This window comes from Coptis chinensis, chromosome 8 (genome assembly GCF_015680905.1).
Source record: "Coptis chinensis isolate HL-2020 chromosome 8, ASM1568090v1, whole genome shotgun sequence".
Classification (NCBI taxonomy): domain Eukaryota; kingdom Viridiplantae; phylum Streptophyta; class Magnoliopsida; order Ranunculales; family Ranunculaceae; genus Coptis; species Coptis chinensis.
Window position 1 is genome coordinate 45,311,258 of NC_141463.1, and position 22,944 is coordinate 45,334,201.

General features: G+C 35.4%; 1 protein-coding gene across 1 annotated transcript; it reads right to left on the reverse strand.

Annotated features, from left to right (window-relative positions):
- Window positions 1-14,983: 14,983 nt before the first annotated feature.
- LOC147481629 (transcription factor bHLH36-like) lies at window positions 14,984-16,971 on the reverse strand. Its single transcript, XM_086577219.1, has 3 exons — window positions 16,497-16,971; window positions 15,604-15,942; window positions 14,984-15,511 (listed from the first exon to the last, which is right to left on the reverse strand). The coding sequence occupies exons 1-3, from the start codon at window positions 16,734-16,736 to the stop codon at window positions 15,428-15,430; spliced, it is 663 nt and encodes a 220-aa protein (XP_086433345.1). The 5' UTR covers window positions 16,737-16,971; the 3' UTR covers window positions 14,984-15,427.
- Between the last annotated feature and the right edge of the window lie 5,973 nt (window positions 16,972-22,944).

The window sequence follows — 22,944 nt, forward strand, 5'->3', positions numbered from 1 at the left end:
CAGTGCACTCAAAAAATTAACGAAAGTTTTTTTTTATTATTATTATTATTATTATCTCTTTTTGCAATATTTGATAGTTAATTGTACATTTTGGAATTTGTTGGGAAGATGGAAATGTTGTATGTAGGCAGGCTGTGTAAATTTTGTTATGTAGGTTCGGTTTTTAAGTGGAAATTGTTTAACATTACTTATTATTATATAAATATATATATATATATATATATATATATATATATATATATACGGTTTACGGCGGTTTAAACCACGGTTCTTTGAAAAACCGTGGTATCCGTTAAACATATATACCATAGTTTTGCTATTATTATATACCACACCACCTATTGTCACGGTTGTATAACAGTGGTAAATATATTTATACCACACTTAAAAACAGTGGTATAAGTGTCATTCTGTAGTAGTTAATTTTTGATTTCCCGTTAATTACTCTTTGAGCTCAGTTATGTATTTGAATCCAGTTTTTTATTTTTCTTTTAATTATCCAATGTGGTGTGTAATACCAACTTTTACTGATCCATCTGTAGTGTCCTTGCAAACAACAAACATAACATAAAAAATAAATTATGTTTAATTTACTATGTGGGATCATCGAAGATTTTCCAGTTTCCGATTTTCTGTTAATTATTCTTTAAATTATGCATAACTCACTATGTGGAATCTTCAAAGATTATCTACGAACGGGTGTTGTTATATTAATTATCCTGAAAAATATTTGCAAATATACAGAACTATTATATATTAATATTATATTGATCACTCATCCCAAATTCTTTATAATGTGAAAACCTCATTCTCCATTAAAAAAAAATAACTCGCCTTTGATAAAACCCTTCAACTTCATTTTGTTGTTTAATAATAGAAGTTTGATTGAAGTTTTGTGAGATTGCCTAATAAGGCAAAATTCATATATATTGAAGCTACTTGAATAGCAAGGAGTTCTCAATCATACGGAAATAGATAAGATAAACATCATTTTAAATGCAAAACTATACTTATCGGGACATTCCCACAACATATAACCCAACTATGTTTTGAGGTTAGTTCAATGCATTTCCATCCAGTTTCTGATTTTTCGTTATTTATATTTTGAGGTTAGTTCAATGTAGCTGCATCCAATTTCCGATTCCCATTATTTATTTTTTGAGGTTAGTTCAATGCAGTTGCATCCAGTTTCTGATTTCTTGTTAATTATTCTTTACGATTAGTTCAATACATTTGCATCTAATTTCCAAGTTCCTGTTAATTGTTCTTTGAGGTCAGTTCAATACATTTGTATCTAGTTTCTGATTTTCCGTTAATTATTCTATGAGATTCGTTTAATGCATTTGCATCAAGTTTCCGATTTCTCGTTTATTATTTGATAAGGTTGCATTTGCATATAGTTTTTGATTTCCCGTTAATTATTGTTTGAGGTTAGTTCAATGAATTTGCATCCAGTTTCTGATTTCCTGTTAATTATTTCTTGAGGTTAGTTTAATGTATTTGCATCCAGTTTATTTTTTGAGATTAGTTCAGTGCACTTGTATCCGATTTCCGATTTTTCGTTAATTATTCTTTAAGATTAGTTCTACGCATTTGTATCATGTTTTCAATTTATAATTAATTTTTCTTTGAGGTTAGTTCAATATAGTTGCATCCAGTTTCCGATTCCCGTTAATTTAATCTTTGAGGGTTAGTTCAATGCATTTGCATCCAGTTTTCGATTTCCCGACAATTATTTTTTGATGTTAGTTTAATGTATTTGCATCCAAGTTTTGATTTCCCATTAATTATTCTTTGAGGTTAGGTTAATGCAGTTGTATCCATATTCCGATTTTCTATTAATTACTTTTTAAGATTAGTTTAATGCTTGCATTTGCATCCAGTTTCCAATTTCTCGTTAAATATTATTTGAGGTTAGTTCGATGCATTTGCATCCAGTTTTCGGTTTCCCATTAATTGTTCTTTGACGTTAGTTTCATTCAGTATTATATATATTTTAAAATATTTGTCATTATTGCTTTGCCGTTATTTTATTTTATTGTTTTCATTTTCTATTATATATTTTGATATGTTATTTTTTGTATAATTTAATTTTCCACATGTTATTTGTGTTGGTTTGGCATATAATTTATTTAAGCCCAACGTCCACTGAATCTCGTTATATATATATATATATATTAGTACCCTCCACTCTCAACCACTCGTGGCAGACCATGGTGTCCAGACTACAAGAATTATGGTCTAATTCAAGTACAAAATGTGTGGCTCTTTCGCGTAAGACTCCTAAGAGTATAAGCAACTAACCCAACCAATGAGACAGTGATCCACTACTAATTTTACTTGAAGTTTCCAAGTTGAAGTAGAGTTTACAAAAAAAAACTTTCAAAACCATTATGCTTATTCTTGTGACTTGCATTGCTTGGAAAGATAGTCTGCAGCCAGATATGTCATCCCTCCAAACCCCAAAAACATTGCCCCGTATATATTGTTGTTCCAATTGCAATTTTTTCTTTAGACATGCCCCCTACTTTGATGCTTGATGTCGGTCAATCAGGTTTGACTCTCATTAACCGTTAGTCCAGGTTTCTATTTTCTTCCAATAAAATAATAATAATATTTTATTATTACATACGGAATAGAAATTATTGAAGGCATATTCGGCATTTCATCACAGGAGTTTTAGATTATTATTATTTTTATTTATTGGAAGAAAACAAAAAACCTTTACTAATGGTTAATGAGAGTCAAATCTAGTTGCCCGACATCAAATGTTAAGGTGTGTGTGTGTGTGTGTGTGGTATGTCTAAAAAGCCTTATTTGTTTGTTTTTAAATACATTTTTGAGTGCAATGAGTAAATTCATTCTAGAGAATTGGTAATTGATTAAATCTGTAGTAATATACACTACACCATAATAGGATATTTGCAACACGCTTTTTTTTTATTTGCAACGCTTATTTACCGTTAGTAAATTGCCAACGCTAAATAAGCGTTGGCAATGTTGTAAAGCGTTGCTTTATTTGAGTGAATTTCCGGAATTAATTGTTAACGCTTAAAAAGCGTTGGAGAAGTGTTACAAACTTAAAAATTTCGCGAACAGAGGAAAACGAAAAAAAAATCGAAATATAAAACATAACTTTTTTTTTCCTTTTCTTTCTAGATTTTTTCATTCCTTTCAAAATTTAATTTTCAGATTCAGATTCAATCAAAGAAGAAGAAGAAGAAGAAGAAGAAGAAGGTTTTTTTTCTTTCTAGTTTTTTTTGAATTCCTTTCTTTGATTTAACCAACCGATTTCATTTTGTGTTTATACTAGTAGTTTGTGATGATGAGTTGTTTTGGGTTGGGTTTTTCTTTCTACTTTTAGTAAAAGAAAAAAAATGTACCGCGGTCCGTTCTCTTTGATTTGCTTGTTTGAATTCTCATGTACTATTGTTACTTTTCCATGTTTTCAAATGTAAAAGATGGTTCTCTTGTAGCTCTGAAATGAACGATCGTTTTACCCACTTGCAAAACTTGATTTCTTGCCATGGATCTATTTTTTAATAATATGTATGTTCCGTTTATGTAATATTATCACGTAAATCATGTGTGTGAAGTGTGTTGTTGTTCATACTTGTAACATGGTTGTTATATGTTTGATTTTGTGACCTTTTCAGTAAATTGATGGTCGTCTCATAGCTCGCTTTGTATGAACTTGAGTTGTTACCCATTACCATCATTCATATATATCTTGTTGGCTTTGTCTATCAATAATCATTTGGGAATGTTCGTTTGTTCGCTTTTTTGAAATTTGTCTAGTACATTGAGAATGTGGAATGTGGTTTGCATAGTGTCCTCTCACCACAATATTTTCACCGAGGAAGGTCATCGATGATTGTGCAAAAGCTGCTTAGATATTGAGCGACTCTTGTTGTAAAAAAGCAAAGAAACAATGCAGATAATAGCAAACCCCTAAGTAAGGCGTGATCATCTAAGGGGGCGAGGGGGCATAAATGGTGTGCTAGTGGTTGTTTTAGTTAGTTTAGTTAGTGTCTTAGAAATGGATGTTTAGCTAGTGGTTGTTTTAGTTAGTGTCCACAGCCCATATTTTGTCTCAAGTTGCAGCTTTACTTGGTATCTAATTCCTCTTCTTTGATCCGGTGGTTGGTGTAAAATTGAACATGGTGGTTTTACTACTAGTTGGGCCTTCGGTTTTGATATGATAATTTTCTCGTGGTGCTCGAATATGTAGATTAGGTTTGATTTGTTGGCATTTATTCTAGTATGTTATTTAGAATACTAGCAGGAAATCTGTATATGCCTTTGACTTGCTAGGCTTCTCTCCCGATGATCTCTCTTAACAGGTTTACGCTCACTTTTCTAGAATCGCCAAGAAGAAAGGATTTGATCAGTCGGTGTTGGCATTACATTGCTTTATTTGAATTACAATGTGGTCCGCGCTTCACTTAAATGAATATTATACTCGATATTTCACTCTATATAAGACCCGAGCAAGTATCACACTTGAACCACAACGATAAGGCTTTTGGCGCACACAATTGAGGGTTGGCGTTGTTTCGACTATTCAGCCACGCAAATTACAGCTCTTGAAAAAAGGTGAATTAATTCTCCCCTTGAGGAAAACTGGCGGGGTGGGAAACCAAGGCCCAAACCAACACCCCGACCCGTTTCATATAACCTTGGGCCGATATTGGGCTGTCACATGAAAGAGATTTGGAGTGAGGGGGTCTTCTTTGCGTGTGGAACAAGAAATGAAGTACACATGTAAACAACTATTACGTGGAAAACAATGAGAAATTATTAGTGCAATTTCTCTTCATCGAAAAATAATAATAACAATAGCAAAGGCAATTTCATATTGAAAGTTTAGTAAAAAGAGAATTCCATTTGACTTCATAATTTAATCTCGTATTCGTTATTTTCTTTTCCATGTAACTACTTTGAAAGTTTGTCAAAGAAAATTCAATTGACTTTGGAATGTATTATTATTATTCCTTTTTTGATGAAGTGGTTTCTCCATAGATTACAAAAATTCTTTAAAGGACTTTTTGTTCCCCTAGGCCAAAGAACTGAGTTGTTAAACACATAGTAGAGGAATGCAGTATTTTCCTTTGAGTCCGGCTACACAGTAACCGGTTACTGGGATCAAATTCCAGCAACCATTACTAGTTGTCGTTGGATTGTTTCGGTTACGAATCTCGGCACACACAGATCTTGGTGCACACACACGAATCTTGGATCTAAATCAACAGTGACTTGTAACGGTTGCTGGGATACGTAAATATTGTGTATGATCAGAGGTGTCAATTGTTTGTCTCAATCAATCTCAATGCAAATTTTTTTTTGTGGACTAGCTAAGATAGAAACTATTTTAGACAAAATTAGAAAAGGTTGAGGTGTTGGTTTATCGAGTCCACGTAATAACGTATGCAAAGACCTCACGCAATTGTGTAGTAACAAAGCAGTCCACGTAATAACAACTCTATATAAGAACCGAGCAAGTATCACAATTTGACGTCGACTGAGTATTGATAGCTGCTGTTGTTTGAAGTTTTCCAACACTTTACCAATGCCATATTTGCAACGCTGCAAAAATTATTAGCAACGCTTTTTTGCCGTTGCAAATAGCCTGTTATGGTGTAGTGATATAGTATATAGTATATAGTATATTGTTGCATTGTTTATTGTTTCCTTGGAAATATACTACTTCATTGACCATCCCACCTCAGCACCTCTTTAACCTATCCAGTATTTTAGTTCATAGTAATGTGATATAGGTAACGGTTCAGCTATTGAATTATTCAAGTAACACTGATGCTATGGGATGTTCTAAGAAGCCCATTTTTTTTTTGTTGAGATTTTTAAACTAATAGGCCAGATAAGTTGTTTCTGTTCCTGTGTGGGCCTATTATATTAGAGAAAGAAAATTTTGTTTTCTAATCTTTATTGTACTTGGTCATATGTAATTTATATATCACTGTATCACTGTATTAGTGTATATCATTGTATATTTGTATGTATGTTTCTTTGAGTAATTAGTATACATGCTCCAGTTTCTACATTCAAAATAAAGTCAAATTATTAATGAGGTCTTACTCTCACATTTTAATGATTCAACTACATTGTCTAGATAATTTAGATATAGATCTCAATCCCTGTCTAGATGTTGTTCTTAAAACCGCCACATACAATTGCCTATGTGTGAAAACTGTAATAGATTCACATGAATTTCCAACCTGAATTTCCTAGTACCTTGGAAAGCAGTGGAGGGTCTTTGTGATTTTGGCAAGTCTCGTGCTATGGGTATTAAAAAAAATTTGTCAAAAAAGTTGGGAGAGCTTTTGGAAGTTTCAAGTGTCTTTGCTGCTGTCAATCAGGTAGAATGCCACCCAGCTTGGCAACAGTCTCAGTAGTGTGCCTTTTGCTAATTGAACGGAGTACACCTATCCGTGAGTTATAAGTTTAAGGAACTTAAGCTTCTAACTTTATTATTATACCCCTCTTTCTAGAGCTTTTTTCCATATCTGGCCTTCACTTTGCAGGGATATTAACCATTAGGTTCCCCTGGTTCAGCATGGGTAAAGAGTATTGTGCGTAATCATCTAAGATTAAGTATGGTGTCGTCAGAGAAATTGTTGAAGACTCCTGCATAAATTGCTCTTAGTTGGGGACTCCAAATAGGTAACAATGTGCTGTCTAAGAGGCATGGATGATGGAGAATCTTTACTGCTTTGATTGGTTGATTCCTGAGGACTCTTTTGTGAAGTTCTCTGAAATTGAACAGGCAATAATTGATCTCTTGTAATACTTTTCTCGAATTGTAGGTAGATTTTGTTCTTTGCGTGCTATGACTACACTTAATTAATCAATCATTGCATGTTGTCCACTTATGCATCTGAAGTCATTTATTCAGAAAATAGGATCGGGGGTTGAACTGGATTTGATATGTACCATTCCAATGCTAGCTGGTCATATTTTTTGTGTGTTTGGTATTCTTGAGAATAGTATGTTGGTAACTAACATGTTAGTTATTCACTTGTGCTTATTGACTCGTCTTCTACTTGTTCAGTTGTGCTTTTGGTGGTGTTGTTCATAAAATTAATTTATAATTTCTAGACATCAAAATTACGTATGTATGTCATAGTAGGTAGTACTATTTATGTCTTGATGTGGTGGTCAGACACTATATATTAACTTTGTTTTTTATTTCAATGTAACTGTAAACTTACCAAATGGTTGCATGACAATATTTTGACGCATTGAGTGAGAAGGTGTTGCAAATGATTGGTTTGGGAATTGATAAGGTGTTGCAAAAGATTGGTTTTGGGAATTGATTCGCAAGGTAATGTCCATAAGGAGTCCAATTCAAGCAACCGACTTTATAACTTAGTTATCATTAAAAATAATTAAAAGTTTGGCTTTTCTTGAACGACTACCACGATCCTCAGTTGACTCTTCTTCAGTTTCCAGTTCTTCAAAATCATCAACCAATTTGTATGACTACCGAGTCGGGTTCTTCTCCTACCCATATCGAATAGAACATGCTGAGCAAAATCTTCTTCATGTAAAACCTGCTCGATTTGGATCGGGAAAATCGTATGGATTTTATGAAACCGTGTGGATTTTATGAAACTGTGTGTTATGGGCTCGAATCCTTAGTTATCTGTCTCCCTTGTTTGATTTCTTTTTCTATTTTATTGCATTTCATATATTATAGGACTTATATTTGTATTTAGTCCAATAAAAAATGATTCTACCATTGATGTATCTGCAATTCAATATGAATGGATATATACCACATATATATGCCTCTCTTACTCTCATTTTTCTCTACAATTTTTTATTACTTGAATGGTCGATTCTTTTTTTTTTCCGCCTTATCCCTTAGGCTAGTAAGATTTAAACTTCCCCTATAGATCGAGAGTTTCCTAATATGAACACAAAAGGTGATGCTTTAGTTAAACCCTTCAATATACAAAAGATTTTAACTACGCATTTGGTAGCAACTCCTGACACCACACGTGAACACCCCAACTAATACATCATAATTAATCTATGTAGGTACAAACTGTGGCAATCACTTATAGTAGTAAGAACTTGTAAGTTATAAGTACAAAATATTCAAGTTCTTTTTATCTCCCCGAGTCCCCTTAATATTGAACTTGATAGCTTAATTTGAAAACTTTTGGCCATCTCAATAATTAAGAGTCTCCTTGTGTATTTTCCTTACTCAATTTATCTTCTTCTTTATTTCCTTCTTATAGATTTTGAATAAATTATGGTCTTTTTCCAAGTTACAGTTGGTCGATCTCATCCCTAGCAGTATTCTGATGGCCACCTGTCAATATTTCAAAATAGGTATTTATTTGGACCAAGTGTGTTTTATGCTCCAATGCGCCTATCATCAATCTATCACATATGTCTCATTCCCCAAGCCCTTTTGGAGTCCAAGCAAAAGCCCCATTTCCAGTCAAGGTTTTTGTGATGTTATGTAAAATGGATTCTATGTTAAGATGGAACCTAGATTCGTACAAAACATTTTTTTTTTTTTTTTTTTTTTGAAACAGTTAGGGGTTAGGCATACCCCAACCTATATTAATTTTCAACTCAAGCTCTTTGATACATCATTCCCCCATCATCTTCCTCCACTATTACATTTAGCTCATACAGAAGAGGAGGAATGCTATAAAAGGGGCCTAAACCCTCATAATGATATATATAGTACTCGACTTTGCCAACCAGTCAGCAATTCTATTCCTCTCTATATACACGTGAGAGACTATCACCGATTCGAATTTCCTCATGCACATCCTGATAGATGCTACCAAATCCAAACAATACCAAGGGCATTCCTCTACCCTGTTAATCACTTGTACTGCCCTTTTGGAGTCAGATTCTACCATGATTTTCTTACAATTCATGTATAGAGCTACAAGTAAACCAGCTTCAATGCCTTTGAGTTCTTGAATAATGCCAAATCTGAGGTTTGAATTTCCGATATAAATGATCAATGGGACTCCCTCGTAGTCTCTTAGTACCCCACCATAGCCTGCTCCTTCTGCATTTACTGCTCCATATGAGTTGATCTTCACAGTGTCTTCTGATGGTTTTGACCATTGTCCTTGAATTGTACAAAACATAGTTTCTAGACTTTTTTCATGATTTTTTGACAAACACACAATTTCTCTAATTGAGTCTTGTTTTGTGTTTTCCTATTATATAATTTCTCTAATTGACTTATACGCTAGGCAGCACAACTTCGTTTGCTTAATTTTTAGTTCCGATCAAAAGGTTACTTAACTGGCAATGAGGTTACTTGGCCACAAAAATATTGATATTCTTTTCTTTAATTCCAACATGAAATATCAAAATTTATTCACAAGGGCGGATGGAGATGTCTTGGTGCCAAGTCTTGCTTAATTCAATGCAATGGTCATTCTTTTACAACTTTGAATTTAATGAGTACGTGTGTTTCATTTCAAGTCCAATTATGCACATTTATTTTGGTGGTGTCAATGCCTACAATTTTATGACGACATCCTCTCACTCATATTTTATGCTTTTACCTATAGCTAAATTGCTAATACCATTGGGGTAAGATAATGCGTATGTGACATGTTTGTATACATGCAGTTTATGCTGCAAATATATAGTCTTAGAATAATAATATGAAGTCCATTTATGTTGTTGAGAATGGAAATCAAGGCATATTTAACATTGTTCTTTCTATGATCACCGTGTTATGCTAGTTTCCGGTCAATTTGTATTCTTTTCTACTGTGTTTTCATGGTTTCATTGCCTATTATCTATTCTCTTCGAAACTTCCAATTATTTTTAAGATTTTTAGAAGAGAGCTTCAGATTTACTTATTTTCGAGGAAATAATTGCTATTTAAACATAATTATTTTTGCGGAATTTGTGAGGTAATTTCTTTCCTATTTTTGAGGAAATAATAGCTAGTTAAAAATAATTATGTTTTAGGAAATAATTGTACATACTAATTTGAATTGCACTTAAGTTGGGAGAGTTGTACTAAAATAGTACGTCTTGTTAAATGGCTTATGTTGATATTTAATTCCAACATTGAAGAAAAATCTATAGTATATATTTGTAGGGGTAATAAGATCATGTTTCCTATTTTTTAGGAAATAATTGATATATTCTTTATATTGATGTGGAATTTGTGTAGTAATTTCTTTCCTATTTTTGAGGAAATAATTGCTAGTTAAACATAATTATGTTTGCGGAATTTGTGGGGACTAATTTGAATTGCACTTAAATTGGGAGAGTTGTACTAAAATAAGGAACCATGTGGTAGAGCACTCTTTTGGAAAATCAAAGTTCACGTGGCATGGTAAAAAACATTGTAGAAAGCCACGTAGGAGAGAGAAAAAGTTATCTCCCATATTAGAATACCACCTAGGAAAGAGAAAATTCTCTCTTAGAGGTCTCTTTTAGGAAATAATTGATATATTATTTATACTGCGGAATTTGTGTGGTAATTTCTTTCCTATTTTTGAGGAAATAATTGCTAGTTAAACATAATTATGTTTACGGAATTTACGGGGACTAATTTGAATTGCACTTAAGTTGGAATAGTTGTACTAAAATAGGAAACCATGTGGTAGAGCACTCTTTTGGAAAATCAAACTCTCTAAAGAGTCCACGTGGCATGGTAAAAAACATTGTAGAAAGCCACATAGGAGAGAGAAAAAGTTATCTCTCATATTAGAATGCCACCTAGGAAATAGAAAAATCTCTCTTAGAGGTCTTTGATTTAGTATATAGATAGTAAATATAAAGATATTCATCAAAAAAAAAAAAAAAAAGACATTGATTAGCTTTGAGATAACTACTGTTTTGGATATTTTTTTTGAGTTGCATTCTATACAGTTTTCGAGGGTCCAAGGTGTGTTTCAGCATAAGCACCCTCTTTAGTGCACTTGGCTACTTCCCACACCACGAGTAAAGATGGATACTGATGGGGCTGCAAAAGGCAACACGGGTCTAGCTAGCTATGGTGCTTCATTTAGAGATGCGAATTATTACTGGTGCCTGGTGGCAGGGAAAGTACTAGGCATTGCAACTAATTATTGGGCAGAATGTGCTGCTATTGTGGAGAGTGTTCAAATTGCAATGGCTCATGGATGGCTACATTTGTGCGTGGAGCCTGATACCTCAACAGCAGTCACTACCTTTAAAGCATAATCAGTACCTTGGCAACTTCAGGGCAGATGGAATTCAATCCAACAAAAACTTAAAAGTATTGGAGGGAAGCGAATATAACTAGTTGCACACATTGCTGCTCAAGCTGTGTCTAGGTTGGATTTGAATAAATTTTTTTGTATTACATGGAAACCACTATGGATAGCTTTGTGGGAAGTTCTGTAGGGCAATTATGTTAGGGAAGCTCGAATGTAATCCAAGGGACTGTGTTTCACACACCTTTGATTTGTATATTTCTTCATTAATATAATTTTAACTTATTGAGCAAAAAACGTGTGAAACATTGATCTAGGGGCGCGGTATTGGCACCCCCATAAATGGGACTAGCACCCCTTTGGTAAAAAGTAAAACAATAATGGTTATTCCTTATATATCCTTTTAAACCCCACATGCCCATAGTTCTATGGCATCGGGTTGCCACGAGATCTCATATCCCACGGCAGGTAGTTGCCGTGAGATCGCACAATCCACGATATCGAGTTGCCGCGAGATCCCATATCCTACGGCAGGCAGTTGCCGCGACATATTTTTTTGTGTTTTTTGTTTTTTTAACTTCAAATTTTGCGTATTGAACACACACGACATATGGATACCTCATTTTCTTCTTTAAAGGTTCTTTATACAGTCCAAGAACAACACCAAAACCATGACAAAAAAAATGTACAATCGAGCCATAATTTTGCTAACTCGCAGCAAATATTTTCATATGCTATAAGAAAATTTTGTGATCAAATTAATAAAGAAGAGTTTTGATAATTAACACAAGCAAAGACTCCATTTTACTAAACACAATCATCTCGCGGCAACTAACTTTTTTTTACGGTGGCTATTGTTGAAGTATGTAAAGTATCCCACGTTTCTATAAGTGTGGATACGTATTTAAGAGTTTCTGTTTTGAGTAATTTGACACCCAAGTAAGGCAAGTATAAATAGATGAAACTATGGGTAGAGTATTAACAACTCTCTAACCCTATTATTCTCTCAGCTTCCATTCTTTTCCTTCTTGGTTTCCCCATTACAAACATATTTAAACTCTCCTAGCATCACTACTAACATGGTATCGGAGCATCAGGTTCAAATCTAAGTTTAGTGGTATGCTAGAAGAGGTAACCCCCAAAATAAGTATATAAGAAAAAAAAATCAATTCTTTTTAAGTTTTTCAGTATAGTATTCAATTCAAGTTTTAATCTTTCTCACAAAAAGTTTCCGCTGGCGTTTAAAGTTTGTTTGAAGAATGCTAGGAGAGAGATCCGAAGTTTCTCAGTATTGGTTTTTTAGTATTGTTTCGCTTCCGCAGTCTCCTTATTCCGCAATCTCTATATCTCGTAGTCTCTGAAGTTAGTATTAGATGAGGCGCGCACGCACTCAGTTTAGCCTTCTGATAGGCATGCACGCGCTCTGGGCTTTGTATCTCGCAGTTTCTAGTGGAAGGTGCGCACGCGCTTGGTTTAAGCCTTATGCTAGGCGCACACGCGCTCTAGGCTGTTCGTCTCTGTATCTCGCAGTTGCTGGTTTTATATTGTTTCAGAAGTTCTCCACTTTGGTATCTTGATTGGAGACTTCTGTTTCATCTTGGTTTTCTCGACAACTTGCTCGTTTCAGACACTTTATTGCAATCGTTGGGTTTCTTGATTGAAAGTATTGGTTTGCAATATCGATTTCGACGGCAAGGAGATTGCCATCATGTCCTTGTGATTTCCACATCTTTAAAGAAATTGTTAGTTGTTGTTATGTGCTTGAAATCAGTAGTTGGATTGTTTGATGAGAAGTTCAAAAAGATTCTCTGTTTTGTTTTTATTGGATTTCTCTAGAGCCGTATAGGCATCATGGGTGTCCGCCCTCTTGCAGTGCTTTTGTGAGGGGCGCCCGCCCTCCTTTCTCAAGCGCTCGAATTTTTTTTTTTTTGTCTCCTAGCATGATTGGAGGGGTGGTATTGTTTGTATACCGTTATGGATGTTTGAGTTTCTAGCTTCCGCAGTTGGTATTGATAAACAGAGTATTCGTTGGGTATTGGTTGGTTGTATAACTTTGGGGATGATTAGTTTATTTATTGGGTTGGTATTTGGTTTTCTCTGTTTCATGTTCAAGTCGGAATAAACAAGTCTTTGTATGTTCCAACTCAGACTTGTATATTCCAACTTGAGGGGGGAAATAGGGAGATATGATGACATTCAGTAGTATATGAGGCAAGGAGAATATGGAGACGTATGAGGAAGAATACTCATGTCTCCATATTCCATCATGCCTTGGCGAACTCACTTCATGAAGGCAGGCGCCCCTCATACAGGCATATCCAAGGGCTTGCGCCCCCTTTGTATCTTAACAATATGACATCCCCACTATTCAGCCTTCAGTATCCAGGTAGCAGTTATGCCTAAACTGCAGTCATCAATATTCAGGTAGCAGTCAAGCCTAAACTGTATGTATGTTTCAGGTAGCAGTCATGCCTAAACTATAGTCTTCAGTATGTTTCAGGTAGCAATCAAACCTAAACTGCACTCTTCACTATTCAGGTAGCAGTTAAGCCTAAACTGCACGTATATTTCAGGTAGCAGTCACGCCTAAACTGCACATATGTTTTAGCATATTTCAGGTAGCAGTCAAGCCTAAACTGCACTCATATATTTCATGTAGCGATCTAAACCGCTACTCATATATTTCATGTAGCGATCGCTTAAACTGCATGTATGCCTAAGCGATCAAGCCTAAACTGCACTCTTTAGTATTCAGGTAGTAGTCAAGCCAAAACCGCACTCGTGGTTTTCAGTATTTAGGAGTACCAAGAACAGTATTTTGTTGACTTCAACAGTGATATTGATAGTAGCAGCCAAGAAGCACACATCAAATCACTGTTATTGTTTGCAATTTATTATGACAGCCATAGCAGTGAATGGAGTGAGCAGCAACGAAGTAGCATGCCATCAAACCGGTGTTATGGTTTCAGTTTGTACTGTGATACACCTTTAGTATTCAGGTTAGGCCATTTCCTACACCGACAGTTTCACTTTCTAGAACGTCTTAACAGTTGTTCGAGTTCTTCAACTAAAGACAGTTCTATGCGAAAAGAGAGCAGTATTCTTATTGTTTATTTTTGCAATCCAATCTGTAATTTGCATAGTTTGCGTAATTACAGCTTGAGGGGGAGTGTTGAAGTATGTAAAGTATCCCACGTTTCTATAAGTGTGGAAATGTATTTATGAGTTTATGTTTTGAGTAGTTTGACACCCAAGTAAGTCAAGTATAAATAGATGAAACTATGGGTAGAGTATTAACAACTCTCTGACCTTATTATTCTCTCATCCTCTATTCTTCTCTATTATTTTCCTTCTTGGTTTCCTCATTACAAACATGTTTAAACTTTCCTAGCATCATCACTAACAGCTATTAAAAAAAATTAAAATAAAAAAAGACCCACAGCAACCACCTTCCATGGGATATGAGATCTCGCGGCAACCCGATGTCATGGATTGTACGTTCTCGCGGCAACTGCTTGCCGTCAGTGTTTTTGTGTGATTAATAGAGGGGTGCTAGTACCTTTGAATTGGTTAAAGGGGTGTTAGTCCCATTTATGGGGGTGTCAATACCGCGGCCCTTGATCTATCCGTTGCCTTCAGTAATCCCGCCTTACAATGTTCCTAGTAATAACCCTATGTTCAAGCAAAGATATCTGTCGTATATGTACAAGTATAGAATCTAAATCATCGTTCCCTTGCCTAACATACTAGGAACTTTTTTTTTTTTTGAAATGGTTATGGGATTAAGACAGACCCCCACCTGTTTTATTAAAAGTTGAAACTTACCAGCCTCCCTAAGAGTTAGATCGTTAAAAGGAGGTACACAAAGAGTTACAAGATCGATCTACAGACATCGATCAAGCCTGACATACATGAGAATACTTACTACGCATACCACAAAAGGTCCTCACTAAAGTAGTGCTAGGAAAGCTCTCTCATCTCATATTTCTAGCCATAAATTGCTTCACTATCTCAGGATGATCCTTCCAAAGATGAGACCGCACTTTCTCGTAATCGCAAAAGAAACACCCACAAGCACAACACAGGTAAGTGAGTCCTAGAGTATCATCCAAAAAGTCTTTGGTGTAGTCCTCAAGATTCTTCATCCTTTTGTTTTTAATTTGCGACTTTACCTTTTCATCATAGCAAGAGTAGGCTCTACTTCACTTGAAGAACGCGCTTGAACTTTATCCAAGACCTTGGTTTACGTTAACCAAATCAATCAGTTTATGTCGCAGACTGAGTAGATCCAGATCTTTTGGATTGTTCACCTGCATGTAAACTTTCAGGATTGAGAAAAAGAAAACAATACAAAACCTAGAACAAGAAAGAAGTAACGTTTGATGAGAAAACAAAGATATACCTCAGACTGAATAGCATAAAATGTATTTTCATTTACTCTGGTTGAAGTACAGATATTGGCACTAAGCCCTTCTTCAGCCAGTGCACCCAGCACCATTGAAAGTGGCAGAACTCGGTCGCTTGGGCCACTTCTAACTGTAACTTCGACTCCAGAGCAACAAGTATGAACAGTGACATAATTTTGTGAACAAGATGAGCTACTGTTTTTAATATTTGAATTGTCAGAACTAGAAAATCTTTTTAGGTCATCTCGCTCCTCAACCAACTCTTTAATCTTCTTCTGTTGGTGCTTAATGTAATTAGCTGCCTCATTCATGTGATCTGATATTGACCGCTTTCCCTGAATGATTCATCCAATTTAGTTATATATTATTATTGACTATTTCATGATACTTGAAGTAAGAAAAAAAAATTAACTCTCCAACTCAAGCTCCAATCCTATCCAACATTTTTCTGTATATTGTCCCAGGTACTCTTTATCATGGAACACATCTGAGTGCGTCAATATAGTCCCAGTGGCAGTGATGTCTCTACGTTTTCCTACTACCCGCCTATCATGTACTCGAATACAGAAACGGAATGAGGCGTTCTGTGCTTGTAATCTCGTATTAGCCGTTGACTTGGCAAACAAATTAACTACAGCACCCTACGTTCAATACTTGAAAATAAATTAAGCAATGGCGAAGCAAGTGTTTAATTTTGATCTAGCACAGTCCTCTAGCACTTAAATCCCTCCGGTTCCTGGACCGGAGGGCACTTCTACTCCCTTAGCCGGATAGAATAGACTGGAATTATGACATTTTAACTTATATAGTGCTCTTATAATTAGGTGAAGCATGGGCTGGAGACTGATAATCTTTATTGTGAGCACAAAAGAATCATATGGTTACATACCTTGAGATATTCCTGAGGGACTAAAGACCGGAGCGTAGAGTAAAGAGTAGCCATATCTTGCCGCCTTTGTCTCTCAACTTCTCTGTGCATCTTCATCCTTTTCTTCTTGTTACTGTTAGTATCACTACTACCTTCAGAAACAGTGTTTGTAGTTGCACAGAGTTTGCGACGACGGTGAAGCTGGAGTTTATCAACCTTGATGGGATTACAACAGCCAGAAGAAGCATCAGCTATGAGCATTTTTCGTTGGACAGTTTTTTACTTGAAGCAGAAATTAATTGAAGAAATCTGAAATGACAGCTAATCACTTTGGTGGAGTAAAGGGTGCAAGTGAGTAATATAATTCATCCTTTGACTGTGCTCTTTGCAGGTATCTTGGAATGGAAATCAGTGAGATATGTGTATTATAAAGTTGAAGATCTTTTGAGGCCCCAGTATATATGCTTCTATATTATATCCAATTGTTAGAGACAAGGTGAGATAATGAGTGACCTCATTATACTATAATCCATTATTAGATTAGTTAGAGACTTAGAGCATCTCACCGGTGGTCGAAGGAGTCCGATCAGAACCGGTAAATTTTCAGTTTGAGTTGGTTAAAATCGGGATTTTTGGTTGGACCCTCGGTCTAAGCTAAATCAGGGGTTGAACCTTAAAAACACACCGCCTTTCTATATTTGTTTTTTTGGAAAATTTGATAATATAGAGAGTGAAACCTAACACCTAAACAAAATAGTCCAATCTCCAAACCAATATATTATTATGTGTTTCTTGTAAAATACTTATATTTTGATTTTTTAAAATCACTTTATAATAAATTGAAACATATATTTATTCATTTCATTTTTGTAAGTATATAATTTATTTAAAATTTTTCTAAATAAACAGGTCCATCCAAGGGGAAAATTGGTTCGATTACTGGTTCGGTTTTCAAAACATTGATCTCAACATTGTACTAATCAGAATAATACAAATGAGGAAATAAACCTGACCTTGAGTGTGCGGCCACATCAAATAGATTAAGGGGAAAGGCAAGGACTGTTAGCTCTTAAATTGAGTACTGAAATGTCAAATGCACAGAAGATTATGTTGGAGAATATGGGTGAATTGATATCAAATAAAGGGGTGTTTTGGGTATTTTGTTTTGAGGTGGGGAGGTTATCAATTTGAGAGGGTGAGAATATTAGCACCCTTATAATTTGAGTAATACTAGTCACACCCATACTCTCTCTCCACACCCCATTTGCCTGTAGCAAACAGGGTGTGTTAACTGTTCACAAAAAGAGCATAAAACCACAAAAAGAAGAGAGCTCCAAAAAGAGTAGAAACTCTCGACTGGAAAATGGAGTAGAAATTCATCATCACTAATTTGTTTTTGTTTTTTTTTTTTTTTTTTTTTTTTTTAAGATTTGGTGTTTAAGAAACTCCAAAATAAGTTATTCGATTAATTTTGTGTTTTTTGTTTAAGATTTGGTTGATTACTCTTAATTTGATACTGTTGGGGCAGAGGCAAAAATATGCAACTAGAAATGACATTGTAGAAATATGCTATTTATTGTGACATATGCAGTGAGATGTCAACACTATTTGACATCGCACAAATGTTATTAAAGTTTGGCAACTTATAAGAAAAGATCATTCTTTCTAAATTTAGTGTGCAGAAGGATAGTGACTGTTAAATGGACACAAATCCGTATCTCGAGAATAACCACTGAGTGGCAATAAATTAAAAAGATAGAGACATATTAATTTGACCATTGTATCCCTTCATCTTCTTTCTCCTTAACTTTTTCTCTGGGAATCTAACGTTCCCCTGAGGTTTCCATTTCTACTAGCACAATCCAAAATGTACTGATTTCATCATCTTGTGACTAGGGCTTTTAGACAATGAGGTTTTAACATATGGGTTGGTCATATTATTAACAAATTTACCATAAACTATTAATCGGCCATCTCTTAATCTTATTGAAAGATTGAAGAGATTCAGAGTTCTACAAATTTAATATTATAATTTCTTTGTATTTCTTTCTTCATGTTGCTCTTATAACATTTTGATCATCCTTCAATGAAATTTTTGTGTATCTTGTTGACGAAATCCCTCTCTTTTATCATTTAATTTCATCACAGTTCATTACCAATAATAGAGAATGAAAATATCGGAAAGACTGAAGCTTGGAAGAAGATGTGGACTGTGGATTGAATGGTGTTTTTGGTACTTTACTGTAATTTGTTTTGGTCCTTGTCACTTTGTCAAGTTCCAACTCAACTAGTAAGATTTTATGTTTTGTTAAGGGTTAAAATTTGCTCTATATATCCAATGGTAAACAGATTAGTGTGCTCCTTAGGGTAGAGAGATTGATCTCTCCTAATCGAGACTCTTAAAGTTTTTACCTTGCCAAAGTATGTCACTTAAAGTGACATATCGACCTATCTGTTTTGTAACCTAATATATAAGGGATTATCAAGAGAGAGAGAGAGAAACTCGTTTGCTTAGTTTTTGGAGAGAGAGAACAATATAGGGAATGAGAGAATGAGTGGAGGTTGGTGGAGTTGCAAGTATGGTGTGTTGAAGAAGTAAGAGTGAAGAGTGAATGAAAGTGTTTTGGATGTTGAAATATAATGGGGTGTGGAGAGACAATTTTAAGGGTAGAATGGTCATTTTAATAAATAATAGAGTATAGAGAGAGTACTAACTTTTTTTAGAAAAATGCAAAATCTAGCATATGCCTGTTATACCTGTGCTCCAACATTCTATAAATAAGGGACGAGATGACTGCGCACATACATCCCGCGTAATTAGAAAAAAATTGACGGTGTGGAGAGAAAGAATCGATGTGTGTGACAAGTAAGGCCCAAAATTTCGATATCGGTTCATATATCGGTGTACCCAAAAACCGATATATATCGGATATATCGGATATATCCATTTTTTTGGTGACCAGTCCAAACTATTTAAAATATCGGAAATATGGGATATATCGGAAATATAATATCGGAAATATCGGAAACATATCGGAAATATATTAGAAATATCGAATTTATATTAAAAAATGGTCAAAAAGTCAACCGATATATATCGATTATATCGGCAATATATATCGATATATATCGGAAAAAAAGGAGTTCAATATTCGGTGGATATATATCGGAAAAAAAGGAGTTCAATATTCGGTGGATATATATCAAAAATATCGATATCGGTGTACCAATTTACTAATATATATCGGTGATATATCGGATATATTGGCGATATTTTGAGCCTTGGTGACAAGGATTACTCTAAAATTTAGATCAGACTATTATATCGAAAAACTTTGTGCTGTATCAAGTGTGTAGAGTAGTTAATTGCCTGTGTCAAGTGTCAAGTGTCAAGTGTCAACGGACATGCATATGTGATATGCCTGGTGCCTTCATTATTTCACTGCAGGTGGAGCCATGCTGGCAATAAATGGTGCACTTACAATAAGATCAAATAATTGATGAGCTGGGTCTTGTTTATACACACGATTATTCATCATTCATCTTCGATGATGCATTGATGCTAATTTTTTTTCCGAATTGAGAATGGGTACCCTCACCATGGAAAGACACAGAGAGTACATGGACATTATTCTGCCATTGGATTTTACCATCAGTATGACGCCACTACCTAGCCTTGTAAAAAACAGAGGATTCTATGAGGTTTTACAAGTGCTGCCCAGGTATTTAATTCATGAGGGCTTCTTCAGTGCGCCAAATGTACCAAAACTCTTGGTGCGCATGATTATCAGCCACATATTGGTACTTGTTACTGCCGGACCCCATATTGTGTTGGGCAGATCCCAAAAACTAAAACACTTATTACAAATGTGCTTATGGTCCTAAAAGTTGTTTTGTGTTGGGCAGACCCCAAACCAAAGTGAATTTGACTTGTTGCGAACTTTTCGGCCAAACTTCTCTTTATTTCTTCTCTTCCACCATAAAAACCATAAACCCTTAAACCCTAAAACCCTAACACTAAACACTAATGGAAGAGCCCAACCCCATTTTAGAACATGAAGATGACGAAGAAAATGTGATCGCATCATGACCCCATTCAAGAAGAAAATATAGAAACAAGTTCCAAGTGACCCCATTCAAAAAGAGAATGTAGAACAAGTTCAAAGTGAAGAAAATAGAGGAATGGATGATGATGCATTTAATAAGAATAAGGTAAATCTAAATTAAACGTAATTATGAATGTAGTAATTATACATGTAATAATTATGCATGTTGAAATTATTGATGTGTACAGTGATTATACATGTAATAATTATGCATGTAGTAATTATGCATGTAATAATTTTGTATGTAGGAATTATTAATGTGTACAGTGATTATACATGTAATAATTATGCATGTAGAAATTATTGATGTGTACAGTGATTATACATGTAATAATTATACATGTAATAATTATGCATGTAATAATTATACATGTAATAATTATGCATGTAGTAATTAAAACACTAGGTCATTTGTATTTCACACCAACGGGTCACATATGCGGATCGCGGTCCAAAACGATGTGGCCATGTCGCTTAGGATTTGAATTTGGAAAAACGATTTATCCGTTATTTTTGCGACTTGAGCGGTGTGGCCAATAACGTTTGAAGTTAGTCACAAACGACATGGCCACAACCGTTTTGACTAGTCCCGAAACGGGCCATGTATTGTCATTTGATTTGAACTTGAAAAAGACATCTGTTTTTTTGCCATTTGAGCGGTGGACACACCGTTTGGATAGTCTTGAGCGGTGTGGCCACACCGTTTGGACTTAGTCTTAAATCCATATGGCCACACCGTTCAAGACTAAGTACAAACGGTGTGGCCATGTCGTTTAAGACTAAGTCCAAACGGTGTGGCCACACCGTTCAAATGGCAAAAAAACAGACAAGTCTTTTTTCCAAGTTCAAATCTCAAACGATATGGCCATGTCGTTTGTGGCATTTGGTACTTAAGCCAAACATCAATTAACAACCGTTCTTTATTTAGGATCCTTCGATGCGTTTGAGAACTCGAAACTCGAATGGCGTGGATGATGTTCAACCGCTTTCAATGGATACAACGTAAATATTTACTACGGAAGAGGTACATAGTAGGCATTGTTTTCACTTGTTTTTATTTTCTAAATGAAATTATATTAGTTTATTGATTGTTGTTTTCTTTCATATCTTTAGGTATTTCATACAACGTAGTGACGTAATTGGTTGGGCAACCGCCGGGGAAAACAATGTAATGTGGTTGTGGTAATTGGGAAGTCGCCGAATGCTAACGGAACCGAAAAGTACCAAATTTGGATTTAGAATGCGAGAGTTTAGTGTATCGTTCACACAAAAAGCAGAGAAAGTTAATTAGAGAAATACGGGAACCATGAAGCGTGGATGTCCATTTAAGTTAAGATGTATTTTCCAACGCGCACTGTCGATAGTTGGAAAATTGTCGATTTTTAATGGTGTTCACAACCATCCATTAGCTTAACACCCTTGAAGGACATGCATTTGCTACTCGATCGATTGTTCCAATAATTTGAGTTCTTGTCGAGATGACTCAAAATGGAGTTAAGCCTAAAGAAGTTTTGAAGTCCATCGGACATAGGTTTCCCGATAACCTATCTAGCATATTTCAAGTCTACAATGCCGGGCACAAGGTGAGGACATTGGATATGAACGGTAAAATTCGCAAATCACGAGATTGCGTGTGAGTTGTTAGCGTAAAACCATTATTTCGAGGAGGAGAGAGGATATGAATACGGATGAGATAACGGATTGTTATGGGCCCATCCAGACGGTGTTAAAATGGCTCGGACTTTTCCAAAAGTTTTCATCATAGACGCGACCTACAAAACCAATAAGTATCGGTGGCCTTTTGTGATAGGTTTGTGGGGGTGACTTCAACACGGAAGTCTTTCCACGGTCTGGTCAAGTGTTGCTCCAACCAAAACAGCGATAGACTATGAGTGGGCTGCGTCGGTTTAACGGTTTCTTTGGGTGAAGAAAGGCCATCCGCGGATCGTGGTCCGACGGGGACTTGGCCTTGATGGGTGCTGCTGATATTGTGTTTTCCGACGGCAACAAGCATCGTAGATGGCATATCTCTATGTAAAGGCCCTTCGAAATGCAATGATTTTTTTCCCACCACGTAACTAGTAGATAAAGGCCCGGTTTCGTGGAACGATTTGTAGTGAAATCGAGGATCGAGGGATATCTTCAACCGTAGAATTTGCCGCTTTGGAAAAACATTATAGGGTTGAGTACTCAATTTTGTTAGTTATCTGCGAGACTTGGTTGCCTTTACAAGGATCGATTCAGTATGTTGTTGGACGATCAACACATTCACTTTGGGAGTACAACGACTAATAAGTCGAAGGGTCTCATGCTCGGGTGAAACGTGTTCTAGGAAACACAAACGGACATTATGATTTTCTAAG

What these genes read in the sequence shown, in the direction of transcription:
- LOC147481629 (XM_086577219.1), bottom strand. Translation starts at nt 16,736, where the DNA reads ATGCTCATAGCTGATGCTTCTTCTGGCTGTTGTAATCCCATCAAGGTT. An exon ending in TCCCTCAGGAATATCTCAAG is followed by an intron (nt 15,943 to 16,496) that starts GTATGTAACCAT and finishes TGAATCATTCAG; the next exon opens with GGAAAGCGGTCAATATCAGA. An exon ending in TTTATGCTATTCAGTCTGAG is followed by an intron (nt 15,512 to 15,603) that starts GTATATCTTTGT and finishes GTTTACATGCAG; the next exon opens with GTGAACAATCCAAAAGATCT.